The sequence below is a fragment of the Panthera pardus genome, unplaced genomic scaffold (assembly GCF_024362965.1).
Source record: "Panthera pardus isolate Hobbes unplaced genomic scaffold, ASM2436296v1 HiC_scaffold_6, whole genome shotgun sequence".
Classification (NCBI taxonomy): Eukaryota; Metazoa; Chordata; class Mammalia; order Carnivora; family Felidae; genus Panthera; species Panthera pardus.
The window spans coordinates 87102811-87130355 of NW_026526991.1; the positions used below are offsets into that span (position 1 = coordinate 87102811).

General features: G+C 41.3%; 2 protein-coding genes across 2 annotated transcripts in view; both read left to right on the plus strand.

Annotated features, from left to right (window-relative positions):
- The first annotated feature begins 526 nt into the window (after positions 1-526).
- Positions 527-27545, plus strand: part of LOC109268704 (cationic amino acid transporter 3-like) — a 60180-nt gene continuing 33161 nt past the window's right edge. Inside the window, exon 1 of the mRNA XM_053895267.1 lies at positions 527-620. The gene's annotated coding sequence lies outside the window, so the exon portion shown is untranslated. The remainder of the gene's footprint in view (positions 621-27545) is intronic.
- Positions 536-21620, plus strand: LOC109268703 (cationic amino acid transporter 3-like). The gene is given in 3 exon segments (XM_053895265.1): positions 536-620; positions 1111-1244; positions 18926-21620. A coding segment is annotated over 1 exon segment (1773 nt). The 5' UTR covers positions 536-620; positions 1111-1244; positions 18926-19110; the 3' UTR covers positions 20884-21620.

The window sequence follows — 27545 nt, forward strand, 5'->3', positions numbered from 1 at the left end:
GTTGGTAAACCTTAAGCCAGTTCCCTTTTAGTTTTATTCCCGGAGTGATGGGAAACAGGTGAGGGAGCAGGGGTGGATGGTGGTGGTAGAGGAAACTAGTAGGAGATTTCTCAGTGGGCCATTGGGGGTTGCTTCTGTCAGTGTTTAAAGGGCTGCTGAGGAGGCTCTTTAGCTGGATCAGGGACTGGCCTCCAAATTACCACAGGCTGGACTCCACTTAGCTCCCCACATTCTCCTCCTGCCAACCAGTACAACCTCTATACCCAGGAGTCTGGAGAATTTATTTACTTCTAAATTCACATCTTGCTGCCACAAAGTCTCCAACAAAGTCCCAATTAAGCCCTCACTCCACCAACTCACCCAGATATGGCCCCACTAGTCTTCCATTCCCCACCTCCTGCTTTCCTTCTGAATTCTGTCTAATCCAACTCCTTCACTATTTCTCAACCTGCTGGTGTTCCCCTAAATGCCCAGCCTACCCAAGGGCCCTATCTCTAGAGGGCCCCTGCCAAGCTCCACTTCAAGTGCTGACTCTGCTTAGCCAAGCCTTTCCCTGTCCCTGGGTTTGGCTTGCACTTTCTTCTCAGGTCTTTCTCCTTTGAGAAATAAAAAGCTCATGGGTAAGTGATTTCTCATTTTTATAGAGTTGACAAGGAAACTAACACAGAGCCAGAGAGGAAAAAAGACTGGGCTTGGAGTTCTGCTATGGGGGTTGCATATTTCATGGCTGACTTTGCTTTGGGGGGTATAGATAGACCAGAAGCCCTGCAAATTTGGGAAAAGCAGGTAGGTTTGCTGGGGTCAGAGTGATTTGGAGGCCTACACTCAGCTCTCCTGAGGAAAATATGAGCTAGGAGAGGTTATTCTTTGGCACTTCTCCTACTTAGTCCTTCCCACCTCTTTGCCCTGCCCTCCTTCCTGGCCTTTCCTTCCTGTTATGGTACAGAGCTTGCTTTATTCATCTTTGTCTTTCCCACAGGGTCCAGCACATAGTATGCTTAGACATGTTCTTTGAATGAAGATTCTTTCATCTGGCTCTGCTGCCTCCTTCATGTTTTGACACACTTTCTCACTTGAGATTCTGAAAGTCTCTATATCATATCTTCTTAGGGAGGATATTGGTGTGGACTTTGCAGAATATCAGATCCAGTTTTATAAGGTGGTCCACCATCACCAGAGAGGAGTTGAAGATATTCTTCCCTCATGCTAAAGGAGCAAGTTATCTATTTCTTACAGCTATGAAGGTATCTCTGTGCCTTTCTTATCTAATTTTAAAAAAGTTGTGGTAGGATTGATTATAAGCCAGGTCAGGCTGTAGGAGGAAAGATTACCAAGATCCCCTGGGGTGTGGCTGCCTACTGGTCTTTAAAACACTGTATGAAGACTTGTCTGAGTTCCCAAGTATATTGTAAATGAGCCAGGGCTAAATAAACCTTGAAACTTGATGGCTCTGTTCTTTCTCTTGGAATCTATCAATTTTATGTACATGAATTTATTAATTTATAAAACCTTGGTGGAGAAGCCTGAAATAGGTCTGGCTTCCTGGGTCTCCAACAGGCCATTTGTTCTTATCAAAGTACATATTTGCAACTCTTTAATCTAAGGCCTTAGGGTCTTAAACTCTTCTCCACCCTTCTCTGCTCCCAAGACCATGTACACTGTGGGCAGTACTCCAACACCAGAAGCCCAGACAATGCTTATCCATGCATGACACCTATTTTATTGCTTATATGTGCCAAATGTTGATTTCAAGGTTGTCTTTCTCTTGCCCTCTAGAGTTTCTTGGGAATGATTCTCCATTATCAATTAATATGTGTTATATGCCCTCAAATGCAGATTCATTTTAACCTTAGTTTAAGCAAAATCATGTGGAAAGTCCAGTATCTTTAACCAAGTATATTTCAAATTGATAAATATGATTTTTGGATTATATCTTTTGGTTTATCCTTGTCCCTTTTTTCTTTTATTAGCACAGAAATCACAAAGCAAAGTGGGGATTAAAAAGAACTAGTGAAGAGGGATAAAGAATATTCCTTAAGAATTGGTGCCCAATGTTCTTTGTGTAGACTATGTTGCCTGAGCTGGGGTGAGGCAGATGGATCTTGGTGGAAAAGCCATATTGATCTATATTTGGGTAAGAACTCAGGACATTGTGGCATAATACAACTTTAATATGACTCAGATGATCTGTTCTCTTTCCTACAGCAAAACAAACACAACAATTAACTTTCCAAGGCAGATGGTAGTGGTATAGAACAGCTACCTAGGGCTATGACAGGAACCAAGCACACTCTGGTGAGAGAGGACACAAGAAAGAGACAGCCAAGTAATTTCATGGGAGGACAGAAGGACACAGTTAAATATATGAAGGAAGATAACCAGGGACATAGTCGGCCTTTCCTAAGATACATTATGTGTAGCATATTACTGAAGGTGTATATTGGGAGGAGGTACATGGCAGAAGGAGCCATGAGCTCCAACAATCCCTAGCTGCAATTCTAAATGTGGAGACGGGGTATAGTGATGGATGGGGCACTGAATGGATTTCTAGAATATGTGCTGACAAGGAAAGGAAGGACTTGAGGGGGCAAACAAAACTGTTTGCAAGGCTTCTTGGGAAAAAAAGGAGCATGGATCAGTGTTCATTGTAGACAAAGGCCGTCATATGTTATAGTTTGGAAAATAAGGTGGACAGGATTTCCTTCTACTGCTTTCTCCTGAGGATTTTTATTAGGTGTTCATTGTTGGCAAGATTCAGGGTTAAGAAAAGGGAGTTGAAAATCATAGGGGGAAATAGGGAGGAAACTGATTTTCACTGTTGACATCAATGTATCACATCACTTTCTAATCCCTTAATTGCACATCTTTCCTGGTTTTTCCCAGCCTTTTCTGATTCGTGTTTGAAAAATGTCATTTTTATTTTTTTCTGGTAGCCCATCTAGTTTCTGAAGGTCTCTAGATGCAGAAGCTTATGCTTTTCTGACTTGTCGGGTTGATCATCATGTTTTGATGTGATGATAGAAATGTTAAGAATTTCCAAACTGGATTCTGACTTAAAATAAAGATGTAAATGTGTCAAATCATGAGTGACAAGTTTTGCATTTCCCTGTCTTCTCTGAAATTATGCCAGAGGGACTAGGAAAAACCACCTTGTTCACAACCATACCAGAATGATACTAGATAATATGGAGTCTATACAGCCTCTAAAGAAAAGCTGGCTACCTGATTGTTTACCCAAATAATGGTGTAATGATACTAGTGTAGAGTGTGAGTATAGCAAGAACTCTATAGATATTGTGAGAAGGAAGCAAAAATGTTTTGGTCCACATTTACATAGATTTTGGTCAACATTTCAGTGGATGGATTTGGTCTATACACAGTTGGTGTGAAACATGAAGTTTACATCAGGATGGGTTTTTACTGACTTGGAATTCAGCCTCTGCCAGACTGGGAATGAATTTGAGAGGTGTAGGGCTCGGGGTGGTCATGTAGGTAGGAGAGCTGGAGGAGGTGACTGTGTTTCCTCTTGGTCTAAGGAGCAGACAGTTTGGGGGCTGCCATGCCTTCAAGTCTTGGTTAGTAATATTTACTTATAGAATTAGGGTTTCTAGTCTCATTGACAGACATGAAGCAGGTCCTACCCTAGAGTGACTTTATTTTAGAAGGGGAGACAAAGCCTTCTTCCAAGTAACATGCAAACAGAATATAGTACAAAGTAAGATCATGGGTGGGAGGATGCCTGGTAAGTGGTCTATTTGGTGAGGTTGTTCTCAAAAGACCCCTAGTATACAAGTTTGGATATTTATTTTCTTTACTATAAGCTGAATTTGGTTAGTCCAGCTTTCTTTCCAACTTTTCAGGGTAGCTATCTGACTTTTACTTCTCCTTCCCTAGGGGAGAATTTACATATTTATTATTACTGCAATGATATTTCTCTCTTTTCCTTTCCTTTACAGACCATGGTTGAGAATAATAATAATAATTATATTTTTATAATATATTATATTTAACTGGATCTGTCTAGTTGGGTAAACTGAATTTACTGATTCAAGGTGTGGGTGGAGCTTGTTTTGTGTTTTTGGTGGGGGGCATGGAAGAAAGGCATAGATACGCTGTATTTATTGGGTAATGTCCAAAGTTGAAGATGTAGCTTGAACCATGTTTTGCTGGGAAACAGTTATACACAATGCCAAGGTGGGGATATCCATGCAAGCTTCATCATCCATGCAACTTTCTCAAGCTGACCCATGGAGTATACAGAAAGATACTCACTAGTTTTACCAACCTGGAAAATTAGGTCCTTACTACTCTTACTACTACTCTTTCCATCAACTAGGAAGATATCTGGGATGTTGACATGCCTTTGCCTTGACTATTCATTTCTGACTTAGGAATACCCTTCCTCATTTATACTTTATGTATTTTTTTTAACTTATTTTGGCAGGTGGGTAAGTATTGATGAAATGCCCTTAGTTGTATGTTCCCAGAGAGGACTATTTTGTATTTGCCACCATTGTGCACTGTGTGTAACTGACTGTGTGATGATTTGGGGGTAATGGTGGTGGTGTATATTATTTATGGGAGGTAAAAATGTTGATTTTGCTTGAGTTCTTTTGCACAAAGAATCACTGTGGTGCCTGAATTTTATAATTTGGAATTTGCCTTTATTTTCTTTTACATGTAGTTGAAATCTTATCTTTAATAGATTGAATCCAGTCTTTCACACTTAGAAACTTTTTGTGGTTTTTACTTGAGGGATCTTCCAATAGCTCATGTTAGACCCAACCCAAAGTACACAGAACCATTCTGTGTAGTTATTTACAGATAGTACAGGAAAATTATGATAAATACAGAAAATTATTTTCTCTGGAAGCTTATATTATAAGGGCATTTCAGGGATACTTCCTTATCTTCCTGAAACAAGAGAAGTCCTATTCTAGACACCATTTAATCCTTTGACTATGGTATCCCTCCTCCCTTCTTCAGGCTACCTTTAAATGAAGCCACTGCAGTTTGAGTATCATGTTATGTTGCCTAATGACAAAGCTTTAGGTGACTTATTTTACAAATAAAGTAAAACAGTGGAAGTAATAAAACTCTGGATTGTCTGTTCAGTTGTGACATGTTCAGGGAGAAGACACTGGAGGAAATCATGTATCTCACAGATATTGTACTTTATCCAGATGAGTGGGTTTCTTCGTTTATACTTTTACTCTGTTGTGATGAAAGAGACCTAGACCTCAGTTCTTGTGTCAGATCTCTGATATCACCAAAGTGGGCTACAGAGTGTGGGGTACTTCCTTGGCTGTAGCCCAGTAACTCTTTGTACCTCAGGTTTTAGCTGGGGAAGGAAATGCAAGCTGAAAGCATTATCAAGCAGAAGTTCTGCTCCTCACAACACTCCCACCCCCACTTATTACTTCTGCCCTCTTCTCTACCTGAGTGTTCTTGTGCAAAGTTCTAGGCCTGTGAGTTATGCCACTGGACATTAATGAGGGGAGAGTAGGAGGCAAGGAAGGAATACTGGAAAGACCAGATATCTATCTATAGGTGTGACCAGAAGCTTCCAGAAGGAAAGTCATGCTGGACAGGGTTTGAAAAAGAACGTGTTCTAGGCAGAGAGGGACAGATTATATGAGGGCTAATGTCAATGCCAGCAACATGTGCAAGTGTTGGCAAAGATTTGTCCTGTTCATGAAAAGAGCCACAGAAAAGTTTAATAGTAGGAGTAAGTGATAGAACAACAGTGAAAATAAAGACTTATAAATACAATGTTAAAAGTTTCAACTTAATAGAGAACAGAAAATTGCAAGTCTGTTGGGAGAGAGAGAGAGAGAGAGAGAGAGAGAGAGAGTTCGTGCATGTGCACGTGCGCACGCTCACGAGTGTCTTTTTAAGACTTGAGAAAAGTGTCATTTTCCAGAAGGAGGGTAGAGAATACCCACACTTCAGGTATCTAATGCAGTGTAGTGATCAGGAAGGATGTAATTTAGGTCTTTATCCTGCTTTAAGGGCAGTACTCTCTGATGGCTGCTTAGTGAATCTGAGTGAGAGCTGATAGGATCTCTGTTTAGAATTACCAATTTTATGGACAGGAGGGTGGACCAGGGAGTGTGCAGGAAGCTGGCCCTGGATATGCTGTATTTGCAAAGTGTAGGAACATACTAGATAGAGGTCTGTTGTGGACAAGGTGCTAAAAGTCTAAGGGACTTCGTATCATCTGAATTGAATTGAAGGCTAGTTTGGCTATCCCCCAAAATCTGAAACCAATGATTTCAGTTGGAATTTCTTAGATTTGTTCTAAACTTTTTATGGAATTTCTCTAATAAAGTCAGGATCCTTTGAGTCTTCTTTGTCAACCCTTTATTTCTGGACATATTTGGTGTTTCCCTTTGAAACTGAAATAGGAAGGCAATCCTTTATCTTCTCTGTTTATCTTCCTATGCTACTAGCATGTTCAGAATACTGATTATTCCTTATTTCAAGTCCATATTCATTAATAAGTTTAAAACAATAATGACAAAATCATAAAATACACAAAGATATCTGTGTTGATGCCTGATGTCCATTCTTCTTTGTGCTTATTTCTACGGATGATTAATAAATACTAACAATGTTCTAGGTGCTGTGAGCTCAGAGCTGGCCACAGACATGGCTCACAATGGGGAACACTGATGTCCATTTTTTTTTTTAACGTTTATTTATTTTTGAGACAGAGAGAGACATAGCATGAGCAGGGGAGGGTCAGAGAGAGAGGGAGACACAGAATCTGAAACGGGCTCCAGGCTCTGAGCTGTCAGCACAGAGCCCGACGCGGGGCTCGAACTCACGGACTGTGAGATCATGACCTGAGCCGAAGTCAGCCGCTTAACCGACTGAGCCACCCAGGCGCCCCTTCATTTTTATATGTTCTACTAGGTTAGGTCTCTAGTTGTCAATGACAACCAAACAAGAATGATCAATCAGACATAACTGAAGTCCTTTTCACTAGAATCACCCTCCTATTTTAGATCTGGAATAGGGTTAATCATACTTTGGAGTGGCATGAAAGCTGAAATTTTTCTGGTACTTGTTCTTCTGAATTAAGAATAAAAAGGAGATGTCTGTTCTCTGGAAAACATTCCCATTCTGCTTGTGATTGGCAGCTAAGTCTGGGGAGCAAATGGCCAAATGAATTAGGAGGCTTGAAAAGATGTTTTGTTAGGGCCACCTGGGTGGCTCAGTTGGTTAAGCGTGTGACTTTTGGTTTCAGCTTAGGTCATGATCTCATGGTTCCTGAGTTCAAACCTCACGTTGTGATCTTCACTGACAGTGCAGAGCCTGCTTGGCATTCTCTCTCGCTCTCTTTCTCTCTCTCTCAAAATAAATAAACTTTTAAAAAGATGTTTTGTTAAACCATCCTCATTAAACTGGCACCATCTGCCTTCCTACCCTCTTTTGTCCCAGTTGGAGCTGTCCTTTTTGACAGATGTTTCCTAATGGTGTGGGCCAGCAGCAACCGGAAGCCTCAGTGATGGCTGAAGTTTGGGAAGGCCAAATCTGTAGGTATTTAGCTGTCAGGAATATTACAACCATCTTCTTACCATTTGGGTCCCATTTTAGAAAATGTCTGCTCCCCACCCCCATCTTCCTTTACACAATAAGAGTAAAGGTTTCATTTTCTTCTTTACCACTCCCTAACTGTACTGAAGATTGTTCTTTTTCTTCCTAAGAATGAGGCAGTGACCAGAAAAGATTTAGAATAGAATGGTGAAAGAATAATATGATGAAAGTATTCCTATGAGGATGACTTCTATTTCCTGTTGAGATCCATTATCCTATAATTCCACTAAAAGCCAAGCAAAAGGAGACGGGCTAACGTTGTGGGCAGGAATTACAATTAGCTATTAAATCATATCTGGGAACTACTGGGGTAGGTATAGCAATTCTTTGAAATCTTTCTTGGCATCCAAAAGGACAATCCAAAGACATTTTGGCCCTAGATTAAATTAAGTTTGGATTTTATCAGGACAATGTTTATTTGGAGATTTTAGTTTTGATGGTCCCACTACTTCCAGTTCTGGCTCATCAATATCTATTTGTGAGGAAAAGAAAGACGTTAGCAGAGGGTAGCCTTGGAGCAAATAAAAGAGCATGGCTCAAATACTCCTTTTATAGCAATTGCTATAAAATTCAAATTCAATTTCTAGCTCTCCTTTTTACTGGCTATATGAGTTTGGGACAGTTATCTAAACTGTCTATAAAGTGGAATAATTATGCTTATGTCATTGGGGTGACATGGGGGATAAATGAAATAACATATGTGCCTTACCTGCAGCTCAAAAAATTCTGGTTCACTTTCACCCCCCTCTTAACGCATCCCTAAATCTTGCACATATACCTGGTACTAATACTTGCCAGATACCATTTTTCTCTTCTTCCAGTTTCTTCCCATGTTCCCAAATATCTCTAGAATTGAAGTCTAGGGCCCTGGTTTATTAGTTTGTGTTAATCCCACAAAATGATAATAAGAATATGGAATTTTTATAACTGTACTAACATGAACCATGGTTGTGGTTACTTTTAAGGTTTTTTGGCTGGCTGACAATTTTGGTTATAAAGCAAAGTCAAAAGAGTTCTATCTTCCATCCACTCCTTTGATCTAAAGTTTCTGATTTGGGGCTAGATCATTCTGGGTGGAATGATCCAACCAAAATGATGGCAAGTTTGTTTATAAAGAGTATTTAGGGGAGGAGAATCCATAACCTTTACTGCTGGGATATTCTTATTTTCCTCATATCTTTTTGGTTTGAAAAAATATGAAAACTACATAAAATTGCAAGAATAGAATATTTAATACCCATTTATTTTTCACCAGGATTGACCAAGTGTTTTAATATTTTCCCACTACTTCCTCCCTCCAATGTGTGTGTTTGTGTTTGTGTGCTTGTGTGTATAAGATATGGTCCATATTCTAAGTATACTAATTGTCTGATTTTTTTATAGCAAAATATTTCTCCCTGATGCAGATGCAGCTCAGGGTTCTGCATTACGTTTCATTGTCATGTCTCTTTATTCTCCATTAATCTGCAACAGTTCCTCAGACTGTCATTCCTAATATTAACAGTTTTGAACAGCATGGGTCAGTTGTTTTATAGAAAGTCAACTTACTGAGGAAAGTTCTTTTGTAGACTGATCATTTTATCATTAGGTTCAGGTTACACATTTTGGGCAAGAATATTATATACAAATATTCTTAATGATAATGAGTGCCATGCAGGCAGGGAACACATCTTTTTCCTCCCTATTGTGTTCCTCCCTATTGTGTTCCTCCGTATTTGTGTTTCCTCCCTATTGTGTTCCAGTCCCAATTCCCTAGGACTGGCCTTTAAAAGGTGCTTAATATTTTTGAATGGATGAATGTGTCAGTGAATGAATGAATGAATGACGTAAGATGTACACTGCCATTAAGGTCTATTATTTTTCTACTTGAGAGGAGGAAGAACACCCTTCTCCTATATCCTAGTCCCATTTTTACTGTACATGTTTGAAGGCTTAAAGGTAACCCAGGACCTCTGTCAAGATCCACAGAGAAAGGAAATGAGATGGGACTATAAGGTGAGGCAAGCTGTAAAGTCTCTTTACCCCGGGGGTGGGTGATAATCATAATATTTTGAGAGTGGACAATGAATAAGATGGTTTTTAGATGGAAAGAAACACAGGACACAGAAGCTAGGAATACATGGTATGTTTCCTTGCCGAAAGAAATTAGTCATTTGGATTTCAAGATTTTATTATACTTTCCTCCCCTAACTCCCATTTGAAAATATAGAATGCCATTATGTAAATTGATTTCTGTCTCTTTTCCTTTACCAGAAGGACAACCCCACAATTCTCTCCTTCTCCACCATCCATCCCCATCCCTACTCACACACAGAAGTCTGTATCTTATAGCATTTATAAAAAGTGGTTGGGCGGTGATTCTCTCCAGATTATTTGTTGTTGGGAAACTGTAGAACTCCTTGGAATACTCATATGGATGTAGAGATTTTATCTCTGTCACCCAGGGGAAGTGAGATTATGAGAAGTACTCTTTACTTCTCAGAAATGTGTTTTCAGGCTTCCCTTGGGGCCCTTTCTCCAGCTCTGAGCATCTCAGAAATTTCTGACAGTCCTTTCTGAGGCATATGGGCCTTGGGATTGAATTCACCTATTTAATTCTGCAAGGCTTCAGAGTGCCTGATGTATATGGTTCTTATCCCCCTTCTGAGACTCTACCTACCCTTGTCTTTGTAATCATTAATATCATCAGTTCCAAGAAAACACCCTTTATCTCCATGTCAACTCTTCATCATCCTGAATTATAGTGGGAATAATCTAAAATAGTGAAAGGTACTAAAGTGACTTAGTTTTCAGTGGTGGAGTCCTGCCTAGAGATAATCCATAAAGTGAAAGTCTTCAGGGAAAGCAATCTGCCATTGTCCTCCCCCATGGGTGGCTGTATGGCATCTCTGCTTTGGCATCTAGAGAGGGAGGCAGAGGCAAGAACACAGCTTGTTCAGGCCTCATTGTGTTATCAGAGGCACCAGGCATCTATTGAGAGCTCTGCAAAACTTATCTCCATGACTTGTTTTCAAACTCTGGAGGAGGGCTTTCCTTATTAGAGTATCCAATACTTAGTTCAAAAACACCAATCTGTAGAAAACTTGTGAAACTATAATTTTTTCTAGGGTTTCCATCTCACCCAGAGTAACAGCCAAAGTTCTCACAGTGACTCTCAGACCCTACAGAAGGATCTGGCTTCCTGCTTTTTCTCTGACCTCATCCCTTACTGCTTCCCCCTCATTCACTCTGTCCTGGCCCCACAGACCTCCTTACTATCCTCAAAAATAGCCACGTACCACTTCACACCCATTAGGATGATTGATATAAAAAAAAAAAAAAAACAGAGGATAACAAGAGTTGGCAAGCATATGTAGAAATTGGGATGCTTGTGCATTGTTAGTGGGAATGTAAAATTGTGTAGCCACTGTGGAAAAAAGTATTGTGGGTTACAAAAAAACTACATATACACTTCTGGGTATATATCTCACAGAATTTAAAGGAGGAACTCAAAAAAACATCTGTATACCCGTATTCGTAACACCATTATTCACAACAGCTAAAGGTGAAACATCCACATGACCATCAGTGGATGGATGGATAAACAAGATGTGGGATATACAGACAATGGAATATTATGCAGCCTGGAAGAGGAGGGACATTCTGACATATGCTATAAAATGGATGAACCTTGAAGACGTAATGTTAAATGAAATAAGCTGGTCACAAAAGTACAAATTGAATGATTCTACTTATATGAGGTATCCAGAGTAGTCAAATTCATGAAGACAGAAAGCGCACAGAGACAGAAAGTACAGGAGCTACAGGGAGTTACTGTTTAGTGGGTACAGAGTTTCAGGTGAGGAAGATTAACAAGTTTTGGAGATGGATGGTGGTGATGGTTACACAAAAGTGTGAAGGTGAGGCTCTCTTGGACCATCCATTTTAAAATTACCACCTACTCTGAACACATCCTAGCCTTTGCTTTGCTTCCATTTTTTTTATCTGATTTTGTTAACTAATCCCTTTTACCATTGGGTAAGAGACATGGCCCCAGTGTTCATGGTGGCTTTTCTCTGTTTACTTTTCTTATGTATTCTGGACTGTTTCCAGTTTAGAAGTGTTGGTGTGCACAGACACTACATTATTATTATTTAAAGTTCTCACCCTCAACTCAAACCCCTACTGTTGTTCATGACTGCCCCCTATCAGAGTTGTAGGGTTGCTGAGTTAGAAGTTCAGAACCTCTGGGGAAGCTAAGCTATAAAAAAAGCTGTATACTTGTTTGTTTATTTGGGAGCCACTGGTTTGATTGGTTCCAGAGTTTTTGTTGTCTGGAAATTCTAAGTAGGACAAGAGAATTTACATACTTTGAGATCAGGAAGGAGCTGTGCTTGGATACAAAGGGTTTGATATAATCTCTGGAGAGGAATGTTGCATTTAAAGTCCACTTCTCCAAAACTTTGAGCACTTGAAAATAATTATTTAACATCCTCTGTAGCCTTCCTCTAAAGTCTTATCAAACTTCTAGCAAAGCAACTGATATCTAAACTATCTTTGAGGCTATTCAGGAGAAGCCACAAGGCCAACATACTGATTGGCAAAAGTGTTAATGCACAAGCATGGGAAACAGTGGGACTTACTGACTTTAAAATTTTTTTGAAAAGGAAAGGTCTAGAGTGAAGGCAGTACCCTTCCTAGAGACAGAGGAATGAACACAATGACCCTCCAGGACAAAGGAGAGCAGGTGAGGCTGGCTGGGAAAGTAAGACAGCCTGCAATTTACTGGGTATATATTGTTAGATTTAGCAGGCGTTCTTTTTGGCCATTTGTGATGGATATTTTGTTTTGGAGTTTTTAAGGAGCTCAGAAACTGAGATAAACACAGAGAAGAAGTAGAAAGAGAGAGCCAGGGGTATTTTGGAATTCATACAAGCTGAATTCATGTCCCCTGCCCCCTGCTCTGTATTTCTTTAAGCACATCCCCTGTGTAAGCACCTTCTTAGGGAGGGATTGTTTATTAATTAAAGTAAGATTCACAGACACAGAACCCACATTAGGAAATGTCCTCAGGGAATGCACTTGAAATAGATGATGGTGCCTGTTCTAGTTTATTTACAACTTACACCTTTGTTTGGCCCATTCTATCTTTCCAAGCAAACAAACAAACAAACCTTCTAGGAATCTCAAGATATATTAGTCATTCAATACATCTCTATATGCATTTTCTCTGTCCCAAATGCCTCTTAAGTTTCCTTGCTACAATTATGAGAAGATCCTTATCCTGGGTAGTGAGAGTTAGAAGGGGAGTGTGGAATTCAGAAGGAGGTATATGGATCCTGGCCCTTCCCTCCCAAAGTTTTCGGGAATTTAAGTGACACACCCAGGACACCAGCAGATAGAAAGGGGAAATGTTTCACATGAGCAGCAGGATGCCCTGTAAGTGTTAGTGGGAAGAGGAGGAAGGTTGGAGATGGGGCTCAATCATGATGGCTTAGAAAAGGCCGCCTAGATGTTGAGATGGGGGAGGTTGTAGAATAGGTTTGAGAAAAGCTAGAGCATCAAGACTGGACAGAAAGGAGAAGGGAGGACATCCCTGGCAGGACAGGCACTTAGTCAGGCCAAAGGCTCAACCCAGGAAGGGTAAGTCAGGATGTGAGTAACTGAGTTAGGAAGGAGGTGATGGACCTGAGGGTTGGGAGAGAATTAGGATGGGGCTCTGACAGCTGAGTCAGAGTCTGGACTGAATAAAAACCATTAGAATAACCACAGATTACTGCACAGAGAGAGGGCATTTCTGAAGATTGGTTGTGAAAACAGTGATTCTCTGTGTTGTTATAAACTGGATTTGTGATAGTCTCTCTCAGGATTCCCAATAATGGGTTTGCTTTCTCTTCTGTAAGCTTGCTTGCTTATTTTTTTTTTTCTGCTTGTTGGTGTCATAAAATATGATTATTTATTCCCAGATGTTTTGTTCTTTAGATTATTTCTCTGATATCTTCATAGTTTGTCTGTAGTCCACTTTTGCTCATATTTAGTAAAAGTGGGAAGAGCACAAGGACAACCCTGCACAACACAGCTGAAGGAAACAGAAATTATCAAAAACATTGCCCCTCTCCAACCCTTCCATTCAGATGGTCCTCCTCTGGCATTCCTCCTTAAAGTCCATGGATGGACTTCAGAAGAGTGTAGGACACTTTTTTGAGGTGACCAACCTCAAGGGGTGTGTGATTCAACAAATGAGAGGAACCACTCTTGTGTCTTTGTTAGGAGGTAGGTGGCTCCCCAGAGGGAGAAACATGGTACAAGCATCCTTAGTGCCCAGAAAGGAGCCTCCAGAGACAGTTGAAGGAGCTGATGGAGAAAGAAGAATTGGGAAAAGGGAAATGGGTTCAGAGGGAACTGGTAAGAGGGGTGTCCTGTCTTCCCTTATTCTCTACCCTCTTTCTAGCAGGCATTCTTTCTCTGTGTTCACCATGTCCTGACGATTACAGGATTCTGGTTCCCCTTGAATTTAATTCTATTGAGAGCCTGCTCACAGTGTTATCTCATGCAATTCCTTTGTCGAACCTGAAGTGCACAGAGTGGAAACAACCCTCCTTCAGTCATGGGCTTTTAGCACCATTGCTTCCTGTCAGGCACCTTTACAAAGCATTTTATTTTCCCCTTTCATCCTGATCTCTATTCTCATTTTCTCTCCTCACAGTGGGTGTGTGTGTGGGGGGGAATTACTGTCCTGTATTTAACAAATGATCTTCCAATATATGCTCTACATGTATATTTAGATACATTCATCCACTCAACAACAGTTGCAGATGCGAGGAATACAGCCAGGAGCAAATTTTTTTTTTTTTTTAAAGTCATGTTTTCATGGAGCTTACATTCTTTTGAAGTGAGACAAATCATGAACAAATAAGCAAGACATTTAGTACTTTGGGCAATGGTATGTGTTATAGAAAAAAGAGCAGGGGGATAAGGTATGTTATGTGTGATAAGGAGCAGATTGCAGTTTTATATGGGGTGATTAAGAAGGTCATGCTACACATGTCCTATTTCACTAAATGCAGTGAAGTGAGCAGCCATGTGGATATGTGGGCTATAAGTGCTGCAGTTATAGGGGACATCAAGTACAAAAGCCCTGAGGTAGGGTATCGCCTGGTATGTTAGGAGGCCAGAAGGTTAGGAGACCAGTGGCTAGAGAAAAATGAATGGGAAGAGAGAAACAGAGGCTGAGAGGTAGCTGGGTCAGTGACCAATACTGTAGGACTTTGTAGGCCATTGTAAATGCAGACATTGGCTTTTACTCTGAATAAAAGGGAAACCAATGGAAGGTTTTGAGCAGAGGAATGATGTGATATTTTTAACAGATATGTGTGTATCCTTGACAATTATACAGCATTTTTGTCTGTTTTATAAATGTGCATAAATGGCATTGTGCTTTACACCTCATCCTGCTTTTACTTTTTCTACTTGTCGTTGTTTCTGAGAGGTACCCATGTTGTTAAATGTAAATCTACTTTATTATTTCTGACTTCTGTGCAGCATCTCATTGTGCACATACCACACATTTTATTCATATATCCCTCTAGTAACAGATGCTGGCATAGCTCCAACTACTTGCTGCCACTAATAGTCCTGTGATGAACATGCTCGTATGAGCCTCCTTATGGACTCAGGAGAGAGTTCCTTGGAGTGTTTACCTCAGAGAGGGATTGTAGGGTGGAAGGGTGTGTACATTCTTAACTCCAATAAGATTGTGTTTCAGGATGGTGGCCCCAGTGACACTTCCACTAATGGTGCATGATAGTTTGTATCCTCTCATCAAATTCTCATGTTGATCCAATAAAAGTAAGTTTCCTCATGGATGAGGAAACTGAGGCTTAGAGAGATTAAGCAAATTACCTTGTTTCTATAGTCAAGCAGAAGATCCAGGGCTCATATCCAAAATCTCTAACATAATGTTCATTGCTCTTCCCTCTCTAGTACCCAGCATTGATTGCCTCTTCCAGAAATAAGATGAGGCACCTATGATTACAGATTATTATTATTATTATTATTATTATTATTATTATTATATTAAAGCCTTACATTTTTCAATGCCTTCTCTAACGCAGTAAGCCTAGGACCCCCAAGTGATTAGCAACAGCATGTATGAGGGTATCTAATTAGTGTCCTTAGAGTTTCAAGGCAAAATATATGGAATAAAACCATATTCATTGTCTCACGATGGCTAGCTAACAGGCTTGAGTTTTAGTGGATGATTTTGAAGATAGACATATGCAAAGACTAATTTATTTTCAAAGCTTGAAGACTTTATAGCAGATTTTCATATTAAATATTTGGTAGATTATATTAAGTACATAGTGTTTGCTAGGCACTGAACTAAGTATTTTATACTCATAATTTTATTTACTACTCACAATTATCCTATGCAGTATTTGCTTTTATTCCCATTTGATTGATGTGGAAACTAAAGCCCCTGGAGGTGAACTAATTTGTCCAGAGTCACCTGGTATGAGGTTGAGTTGTGATTTGCACCTGAGAAGTTTACATTCAGAGTCTTACTCCTAACTACTAAACTGTGCTGCCTTTTTGTGAAGAAAGCTTTTAGAATCTCTTCGCTTTCAAATTGAGAACCAGTTCTTCTCAGCTGGGTGGTTGAGACCAGTCATGGGAAGTGGACAAGAATCTCCAGAGTGAGAGGATATGACATTTGAAAATGTCCCCAGGTGTCTTCATTATGCCTCCCTCTGTCTCCCGAAGTCAGAACCTCTGCCTTAGGACATCCCACCTAGATTATAGGACCTGAGCATAATGCCTTCAGAAAAGTAGGGATTCTCTACCTGGGCATGAGTTGTTCATTGCCTGTAACCCAAGGTAGCATGATATTTTTAAACAAGTGTCATCAAAGGCAAATGACCTATGTGTGGCTTATACTTGCCATGAATGATATACAGTCAAGGTTTTATCACTGGTGGTTTTCCCTTCACACTTTTGATTTTGCTTGCCTTCTATAAGGAAAGTAATACCATTTAAATTTTTTACCTGAGCCAGGTTTATAAAGGTTGCTTGCCTACAAAGTATGTATCTCAAAGTCAAGTAGATAGCAATTATAGATTTTGTGTTCTTTCAGGTTTCTCTTCTCAGTTTGTACATGTTCAACAAAATATGTATTGAGTACCTAACTCACAGTCTAATGGAGTTAGGCAGCTGAGCTGGAATTTTGACATATTAGGAAAAATGGCACACGGAGTAACCCTAGTATTATGAGAGCACACAGGAAGGGCAGCATAAGGGTCTGGGGAAGCTTCCTGGGGAAGCAACATCTGAGCTGGGAACTGAAAGAGAAGTGGGGGTTAGCCATGTGAAGGGGACAAGAGGGCATTACAGGCAGGGAACAGGGTGAGTGTGGAATTTCGCAACTGGGAAATTGTGCAGGAACTTGGCAAGGGACGAGGCTGGAGGGATCAGCACAAGTCAGATGATGAAGGAAGGAAGGATTATGAAGGAAAGGCAGTGGGAATCGCTGAAGTGTTGAAGCCTGGGGGTAGGTGGGAGATACGTCAATCACATTTATACTGTAGAAAGTTCCATGAGTGAACAATTGATCCTCCTTATCTATCTCGTGAGCTTGTTGGTAAATCATAACGTTGGAGCTGGTGGGCAGCACAGAAGGAGTTTAGATGGATTTGTAGACAGAAGGTCAGACCCATAAGTCAAGGGTTCCTTTTGATAATCTGTAGAAGAGACTTTTCCATTTTGATTTGATCTTTCCATCTTTAGAAACCTCTGACATTTGCCAAAATTCTCTTAAAACCAAAGCCTGAGTAGGGAGGAGAGAGGGGGCTGCATGGCTTTGTTTTTTTCTGTTCTGCATTACTCATTCCTGGGACATTGCTGTGAATTGTTCACCTGAAGCCTTGTTCTGCTTGAGGAGGGGCCATTTGAATAGCAGCAACAAAGAAAAGGAAAAGAGGAACCAGATATTTGGCATATTCAGACAACGGTTTGAGTGAGTTAAAAACCCCTTGTGAAAACTTAATAGGGAGTTTTAAGTGAGTGTTTTAATACAAGCTCCTAGAGCAGGCAGGGTCTCCAAGCTGCTGGAAGCTGACATCACAGATGAGGCAAAGTGGTTATAGAGCAGTGTGGACAATGAGGAGAATGTCTGCAGAAGTGAACCCACTTTCCTGGAACCCAGAGAGGGAGGAGACAGAGGAATTGTTTGGTTGTGAGCTACTGAGCTAGGTGACTTACTTCTTCTCTCCCTACCCATCATAGTCTCATAGACCATGGTTTATAAAACTTATAAAACTTTACTTAAAACTTTACTACAACTTATAAAAGTTGTAGTAAATTTTGCCTTGTTGCTTTGGGTGAGGGTTAATTAATGTCAGCATTCATAAAACCACCTTTCTGGCTCTTCTCCCTACTTAGTAATGGACCCTTGATTGGCTGCTGCACCTATATCTCCAGTGTTTCCTCACCAGGCAGCCTTGTCCTCTGATTCTTGCTGGTAGTTATGAAGGCCATGCCTCTTTCTCCCTCTTCCTCTCTTCTCACAGCGCCCCCTGTGGGCCTAGATGGGTAAAGTGAAGGATTGGACTGTACATTCTTTGCCATCAGTACAACTAAATGGATGATGCAGAATGAGGAGAAAAGGGGGCAAAGTGCCATCTGACCTTGGGTAGCTTATGTTGGGGCTAAGGGTTTTAAGACTGGGGACCAATATTTGTATTTTAAACTCAGGTGATATTTAAAAATGGGTCTTTAGTTGAGGCCCTCTAGTTTGTGAATTAATGTGTCATAACTCATGCTCAAGCACTGTGCAAACATCCCACATGTAATTATGCACAATAAATTCATGTTCTGTTGTGTCTTACAGCTTTATTTGTTTGTTTGTTTGTTTAGAGAGCATGAGTGAATGAGGCACAGAGGGAGAGAGAGAGAGAGAGAATCTTAAGCCAACTCCATGTCCAGCATGGAGCCTGATGCAGGGCTCGATCTCACAACTGTGAGATAATGACCTAAGCCAAAATCAGAAGTCAGATGCTTAACTCATGAAGCCACCCACGTGCCCCTCTTATAGCTTAATCAGTACATGAAGCTGCATGAGTTAGATGAACCCAAAGGGGCTGGCGTCATGTGGTGTATAAAATAACAGAACGTTGGGAAGTATTTGGCACTTCTTTTGTGGTGGGGGGAGGGAAACAGGGTTGATTTGTCTATGATGTCCTTTGGTGTCGCTCTCTGCAATATCTGTGCTGCAACAGGTGCTATGGGACTTTTGGTCTTTGGTTGGTTGGTTGGAAATGGGTTCAGTAAATAGTTATTGTTTACTTAGGCATTGTGGAGGGACAGCACATACCAGAAGAAATACAGCGTAGCAGCTTTGAAGCCTGAGAAGCTAAACTCAGCAGCCCCAAACCATAAGCTTAACTCAGCCTCACTGAAGATGATACCAGACTCTGTACCCCCTGGACTTGCTACAGCTCTCTGATCCTACAATCCTCTTCAGTTCCAGCCAGAATGCTGCATCGGACACTTCGCAGATTTGGTCAAATGCTGGTACGCAGATGTATGCTGGAGGAAAAGAAAACTGAACCTACCCCTCTCAGATGCCTAAGCACTTTGGATTTAGTGGCCCTGGGTATAGACTACACTCTGGGTGCAGGTGTGTATTTCCTGGCTGGCGAAGTGGCCAGCAATCAAGCAGGACCAGCCACTGTGATCCGCTTTTTGGTGGCTGGCCTATCTTGTGCATTGGCTGGGCTGTGCTATGCAGAGTTTGCTGTCCGGGTTCCCTATTCTGGCTCTGCATATCTCTACAGCTATGTCACTATAGGTGAACTCTGGGCTTTCATCACTGGCTGGAACTTCATCCTTTCCTATGTTGCTGGCACAGCCAGTGTAGCTCGGGCATGGACAAGAGCTTTTGACTACCTGATTGGGAACCAGATCTCTCAGACCCTGCATGAGAGTATCTTACTGCATGTTCAATAGGTACTTGCAGAATATCCAGACTTCTTTGCTATGGGTCTGGTGTTGTTGCTCACTGGAGTGCTGGCTCTGAGGGCTAGGGAGTCAGTACTGTTTACCAAAATGATCACATTGGTGAGGCTTTTGATTCTTGTCTTTGTCATCATCTCTGGCTTCATTAAAGGGGACCTGCACAACTGGAAGCTCACAGAAGAGGACTACGTAAAGGCTGGACTCAATGACACCTCAAGCTTGGGCCCTCTGGGCTATGGAGGATTTGTGCCTTTTGGCTTTGAGGGGATTCTCCGTGGAGCAGCTACCTGTTTCTATGCATTTATAGGTTTTGACAATATTGTTACCAGAGCTGAGGAAGCCCAGAATCCCCAGCGTTCCATCTTCATGGGCATTGTGATTTCACTGTTTATCTGCTTTTTGATGTATTTTTGTGTCACTTCAGCACTTACACTTATGGTGCCTTACTACCAGCTCCAACCTGGGATCCCTTTGCCTGAGGCATTTCTATATATTGGCTGGGACCCTGCCTGCTATGTTGTGGCTATTGGAGCTCTCTGTACTCTTTTCACTACAATCTTGAATGATATGTTCTCTGCACGTTGGGTGATCTCTGTGATGGCAAAGGATGGCCTCCTGTTCCATGTCCTTGCCAGGACCCACACCAGCAGACATATCCCCATTGTGGCCACTGTGGTCTTGGGCATTATGGCAGCAGTCATTGCATTCTTCTTTGAACTCATTCATCTTGTGGAATTCATGTCCATTGGGACCCTGTTTACTCACTCCCTGGTAGCTATTTGTATCCTCATCCTCAGGTATAAGCCTGAGGTGAAGAATGGGGGAAATGAAGCAGAGGTGCAGGAGGAGAATGGACCTGCAGCAGAGCAGCTGACTCTACAGGAACTACTTTTCACAGGCAGCTCCTCCCCCACTCCACTCTCTGGCTGGGTTGTCTATGTTTGCTCCTCACTGCTTGTTCTGCTGCTCACTCTTCTTTGCCTGGTGCTGGCCCAGTGGCCAGTTCTGCTTTCTGGAGACCCAGTGTGGATTTCAGTGGTTGTGGTGCTCCTGGTGCTCATCATTGGGATCACTGGTGTCATCTGGAGACAGCCACAGAGCTCCAGTCGCCTTCCCTTTAAGGTCCCTGCTCTGCCTCTCCTCCCACTACTGAGCATCTTTGTGAATGTTTGCCTTATGATGCAGATGACAGCTGACACCTGGGCCCGATTTGGTGTCTCCATGCTGATTGGGTTTGCTATCTACTTCAGCTATGGGATCCAGCACAGCCGAGTCGCTAACCCCACTTAAGTTAGCACCAAAACTATAGACCTTGAACTCAGCAGTGCCAATACATATTGAGTTTTACATCACCACACCTAAATGCAGTCTTGTCCCTGCACGATTTTGGAGAGTACTCTTGAGTGCATGGAAAGCTAGGACTCCCATGGGATGTTGGTGAGGGAATACTAATAGAGTTCTGTACTTATTGTGGAGTGAAGGATGTGTCTTTGCTCTCTCTCTCTCTGTCTCTGTCTCTCTTTCTTTTTACTTGTCTACTTTACGGTTGTGTCTATAGCTGCTCACTGGCCTTACTGGCTTTAAAAAAATATATTATTAAAATAAACTAGAAAAGTGTTTTTGTTTTCTTTGAGTAAATATTCAGTAGTGATATTACTGGACTATATGGTAATTCTATTTTTAATTTTTTTAGGAACCTGCACACTACTTTCCCTAGAAACTGCACCAATTTACATTCCCACCAACAGTGCATGATAGTTTTTTTTCTCCACATTCTCACCAACACTTATTATTTCTTATCTTTTTTCTTTTAGCCAGTCTGACAAAGTAAGTGATATCTCATTGCAGTTTTAATTTGTGTTTCCCTGGTGATTAGTGATGATGAGTATCTTTTCGTGTGTCTGTTGGTCTTTGTCCATTTTATAAATGGATTTTTTGATGTTGAGTTGTATAAGTTCTTTATATATTTTGGATATTAACCCTACTGGATATATCATTTGCAAATATCCACTCGTACTCAGTAAGTAGCCATTTTGTTTTGTGTATGGTTTTCTTTGCTGTGCAAAAGCTTCTTCTTTACATGAATAAGACAAGATATATATACCTTTATGTTTATTGTAACATTACATAAAATAGCCAGGATATGAAAATAACCCAATTGTCCATTAATATATATATGGTAGAAAATACTCAGCCATTGAAAAAATGAAATGTTGCCATTTACAACAACATGGATGGACCTAGAAGGTGTAATGCTAAGTGAAACAAATCCAACAGAGAAAGATAAATACTATATGATTTCACTCATATGTGGAATTTAAGTAATAAAAAATATCTTGGGGCGCTTGGGTGGCTCAGTCAGTTAAGTACCCCACTGCAGCTCAGTTCACATTCTCACAGTTCATGGGTTTGAGCCCTGCATTGGGCTCTGTACTGACAGAACCTGGAGCCTAATTCAGATTCTGTGTCTCCCTCTGTCTTTGCCCCTACCCCCGTTCATGCTCTGCCTCTCTCTCTCAAAAATTAAATAAACATTTAAAAAAGAGTACACTTATCTTTATGATTACTCAGAAATTTATGGAATTGCTGAATCCTTATATTGTACACCTGAGAATAATATAATGACACTATATGTTAATTATACTTCAATTAATAACATAAAGGAAACTAGAAAAAATACAAAAATAAAGATGAAATATGGCCCCTGCCTTTAAGGAGTTTATATTCTTTTTTTTTTAAAGTTTATTTATTTATTTTGAGATAAAGAGAGAGAACAAGTAGGGAAGGGAAGAAGCAGGGGGACAGAGGATCCGAAGCAGGGTCTATGCTGACAGCAGAGAGCCTGATACGGGACTCAAACTCATAAGCCGTGAGATCATGACCTGAGCTGAAGTCAGACACTTACCCTAAATCTATCCAGCCACTCCAAGAGCTTATATTCTAATACAAAGGGTAAAGTATACCTGTAACACAAAGTATAAAGCTATCATAAGTAATACACAAATAAAGTGTCTTGGGAATTCAGAGTGGAGGGTGATCATTTGTGGCTGGCACAGTAATGAGAGTTGATTGGTGAAATCAGAGAAATCTTTGTAAATGAATGATATTTGGGTTATCCCTCTCCAAAGATAGGATTTTGCCACACATGGGTACTAGGGAGAGATTGTAGGCAGACATAATGACACTAGGAGAATGAGGCAATGTTTGTTCAGACTCCACTGAGAAGGCTATGTAGCTTGACCCTTTGCAGTGGGCGGGAGGGGAGTGGGCATGCAACAGAACCCACACAGGTGGATTGGAGCCAGGGCTTTCCTTTAAGCACAAAGCACTTTGGCTTTAAACCCACTACCCATGGTGTAAAGCCCTGGGGTTTGTTCCTCTACTTGGCTATTTCTGTATTCTTGAAATTTGCAGTTTCTCTACAGTTGTCTGCTTTGGTCCACCTGCTCAGAAAGTGCACAGCTGAGAGCCAAGTATCCTGGGTTCTGGTCTTGTTTCTACCACTAACTAGCAATGTGACCTTGAGCAAGCCACTCAGTACCTGCATTCTGCTCAATAAAAAACAAAAAACAAAAACAAAAAACAAAAAACCCTGCATTTCTCCCTCCTATGTCTGGAACCAACTGATACCCAAGACATAAGTGAATAAACTGTCAGCTTTAGATATGAAACCTGATTGGCTTGCTAGTCCTGCATCACTAAATTAGGCAGACTTAGTCCTCATCATAAGCGGCGCTGAGTACCTTCTGCCTCCCACCACAGGAGAAAATCTGCTTTTCTTCTGTGAGCAATGTAGAATACATGTGTCCAGTGGGCTGATTGGTTCTGGATTAAAAAAAAAAATTAAACCCAAGAACTGGGAAGGGGCTGAGCTGGGCATGCTCAGTGCTGTCTCTTCAACCCACTAATCAAAGCCACAGTGAAAGATGGTGGGTGGAGAGAAGCCAGGAATAGCAGTCTGCACAATGGTGCTCAAACTTCAACTGGTGTCAGCTCACCTGGAGGGCTTGTGAAACACACATTGCTGGGCTCCTCCTCTAGCATTTGGAATTCAGTAGGCCTGGGTGGGGTCTTCTCCAGGGACCTCACACTGAAGACCAAGACTCCAGCTTGTCCATGTGTAAAGATGAAGCCATTGAAATATGGTCCCCTTTGAACATTTACTTCATTTCATGAAAAATTTAGATTAAAATACCATCATTAATGCTTTCACAGTGGGGAAAGCATAGTGAACCATTTCACAATGTATATGCTTATCCAATCACCACAATGTACCCTTTAAATATCTTATAATTTTATATGTCAATTATACTTCAGTAAAGCTGAAATAAAAAAAAAAAGAAAATACCACAGTTATCTGTGTGTCTATATTTTCCTTATTTTTTTTTTCCTGATCATAGGTAAGGAGTGTATCTTGTTCACTTCCCCAAAGCATCACTCAGGACCAGGCACATAATGAGAAATGAATTGTTAAATTGAATTAACTCTCACATTTTTCTTTGGTATAGAATACTGTCCTTCCTTTCAGGCTAGCATTGTGCCTCTCCTTTAAAACAATCTTCTGGGAGACTTCATTGACAAACAGCCTTTCTCTCAATCCAGAACAATATATCTAGACCTGTACCTAGGTCTGTACCTAGATACATCTAGAACTGTACCCAGGCACTTCTAGTTTTGCTTTGTGTGGCTCAGCCTGAGTTCTGGTTACTGTCCTGTCCGATTCATCAGAGTGGAGTCTTGTTCAGGGCAAGGAGTAGTTTCTCCCCTTCCTGTAGACCCAACAGTAAGAACAGTGTTGTTCATTCAAAGAGCAACATGGAAAATACAAGGCTATCTCAGGAGAAAGGCTGATTGGGCCTTCCCTGGTCCTGCTCTGTATATTCCCATGGGATGTGGGGAGGGTCCAGAAGTAGCAAATTCATAGAAGGCCCAACCAAATTTACCTGACTCCAGGGACTCCCAGAAGAGGAGACCAACTTCAACATGGGCACAACAGGCATCTTTTCTTGACAGAGGTTTATGGTTGGCATAGGAGGGCCAGTGTTTCTCTATTTGTGTGTGGGTCCTGCCCTGGAAGGGAGGGATATGAAGCTACTTTCTTACTTGTGGAATTTCTCATATTCTCACAGGGAGTAGGTGCCTCCAGGGAAGGCTGTAGAGGCAGGATTATTATATATTTACCAACTCCTTTAGATGCTTTTTTAAGAGACTTGTGCAAAAACCTTGTGAGAGAATCTAAGATTCTTTGGGGAGAGAAAATTGACACCCCCAAATGGGGTGGAAAATGAACTTAAATTAGTAACTGGATAGAGATGGAGACATCATTACTTTGGAAGGGAAGGTATGAGTAGAAACTGAGAAAGAGGTATTGGTTGAGAGACACTATCTGGAGGAGGATGCCTATAGAGCAATTTGGAAAATAAAATATGGATAAGTGAGTTGGAAAAGAAATGGGACAATAATTCTAGGGTACATGGATCTTTAGGACTCATTAAAGAATGACACACTTGTGAGGGATGTATTTATTCACATTTGGAGGGAATTTATGGCCCCGATTTGTATTGTGGTTTGTGCCATGGAGTGAGATTCCCAAATCAGGATGGGATGAGTTATGATTGTCTTTGCCATCTAGAGGACAGACAGAAGGGTGTGAATAGATGGACTTCTCCTGGGAGGCAGTTATAGCACCGGTTACAGTCATCTAGATCCTTGCTCTTCAATGTATGGCAATGGACCAGCTGTGTGGGTGTCACCTGGGAGCTTGTTAGAAATGCAGAATCTTAGGCCCCAACCAGATCTACAGAATCAGAATCTACATTTTTAACAAGATCCAAAGTGTTTTGTATGCCCTTTTGGGTGTGAGTAGTACTGGCCTTAGATGATGGATGATAGGTGTCTGACCTCAGATGAGTACTCTGAAAGTTCTGAAAACTTTGGAATTGGGAACATAAGATGAGGGGTCTAGGTTGGGGAAATTGAATTTGGGGAAGAGGGAGACATGTGGGCCCTGGCTGCCCTCCTATCCCCAGGTCTCTCAAACCAGTCACTGTGCCAGGTTTGGCACTCTGCCCACTTTGGGAAAATGCCTGCCATGCTTATGCTGGAGTCTTCCTGGTCCTCAGGGGCTCCCCTGGGGCAAGTGTTGGGTAGGTCAGGACAGCTGTCAATCCTGTTTCCCCTACTTCATATGATGGCCTGAAAGGGATGGGGGAGGTCATATCAGTCATGCCCCACCTCAGGGTTGTACTGTCCCTTAGTCAAAAGCATGATAACGCAATGACACTAACTGAGGAGGCTATGGAGGTTGGGGAATTGAAATAGGAGTTCTTAACTATCTGTCCTGGAAATTAGGATAATTTAATTTTTCAAAATCTTAAAGAGAAACCCAATGACTGAAAAAGGGTTTAAACTCGTGCAGGGACAAAACTAATTCTTTTTAAGAGATCTTTTGATGATTTTTAATGGGCTAATAACAAACTATATGAGACCTATAATTACAGAGACCCAGAGCAATAAGCAATGGAACAATGTTACCTGGTGGGCATTTCAGAATTTTCTTAAGTTTTTCAGGGTTTGTGTACCTCATTCCCAATCAGAACGAGTGATAAAGAGGCCAACATAGAAGGAAAACAGATTGAGACTGAACACAAGGAAGAATTTTCTGAGATTAGAGGGTGACAGGAGAGATGGGAGGGAGCAGGCTCTCTAGTCGTGTGCATGGCTGTGTCACTTGGGTTTCAAATGCCTCAGATGGGCTCTTGCCCAGAAACAGAGAAATGCACCAAATGAAGTTTCAAAATGTTTTTTTTATCCAAAGAATTCTCCAGTCAACTCCTAAAATGAAAGGCCGGGGTGAATGTGTGATGTATGTAAGGCAGTGAGGCATGGGGCTGATGAATGACAGAAGGAAAAATTATTAGAGCATTTAAATCTGCTGAAAATTTTAAAACAGGGCTTGGATTTAGGAAAATAAATTGCATGTTAGGGCTCAAATAAGAGTTTTAGGTTTCCATGTCCTTTATCTCTCCATGTGTTTATCTTGTCTCATTGATGAGATTTAAAAGCCCCTAAGGGAAAAGAAAAACTCTTTTATGTATTACCTCTTCATATCTCCATGCCCACAAAATGATGAAGATAATAGCTCCATGTGCTGAGTACTATGTCCTATACTTTTTTACAAACACTTTTTGTGATCACCTATTTAATACAAAAGTTGTATAAGGTGAGTATTGTTATGCTATATGTTCTGTTATAGCACAATCTTTTAATGAAGTATAAAACATCTTCACCAATAGACCAAAGTGTCTTCAGTTTCTCTGCAACAAGAAGCCAAAGCAAATAAACCTCCAGCAGGGTGGTGGGTACTCTGCAAGGACTGGAGGAGAATCCCACTGGGAGAAGGCGAAGACAGACAGCACTTCAGAAGCAGTCATAGCCTGGGAGGAATATAGGAAATAATGCCTGTGGCAGGGATACCAAGGGTGTTTGTGGGTGTTTGTGGGTCCTTGGAGGGTCCCAGGAAGGTGACGGTAAGACCTCCAGAGCCACTTCCCACTCAGCTGAGTCCTGATTCTGGAAGGGAGCTGAGAAGGCCACCTGAGCAGCAGAGGAAGGGGTGTGATTCCTGCTCCCCTTAGCCCAGGCACCTGCTGGGTGTGCCCATCTGGGTGGGGGCGGGCTGGGCTGCTTCCCAACTGTGAGCGCAGAATCTAATGGGGTTTCATCTGAGGAATTGTTTATATTCCAGGGGACACACTCTCTCTTCCACATCTGCTTAGCATAGCAAGTGCTGTCCTATAACTCTCCTGCACTGTCTGTTCATAAACAATGTCTTGGAATTGGAGTAATACACAGAAATTAATGATGACTTTCCTTGGGATGGCTCCCTGGGGGATTATTAACCCTTCAGTCCATGTGATGTGCAGGCCCAGTGCAGACATTTAGGCCATGGT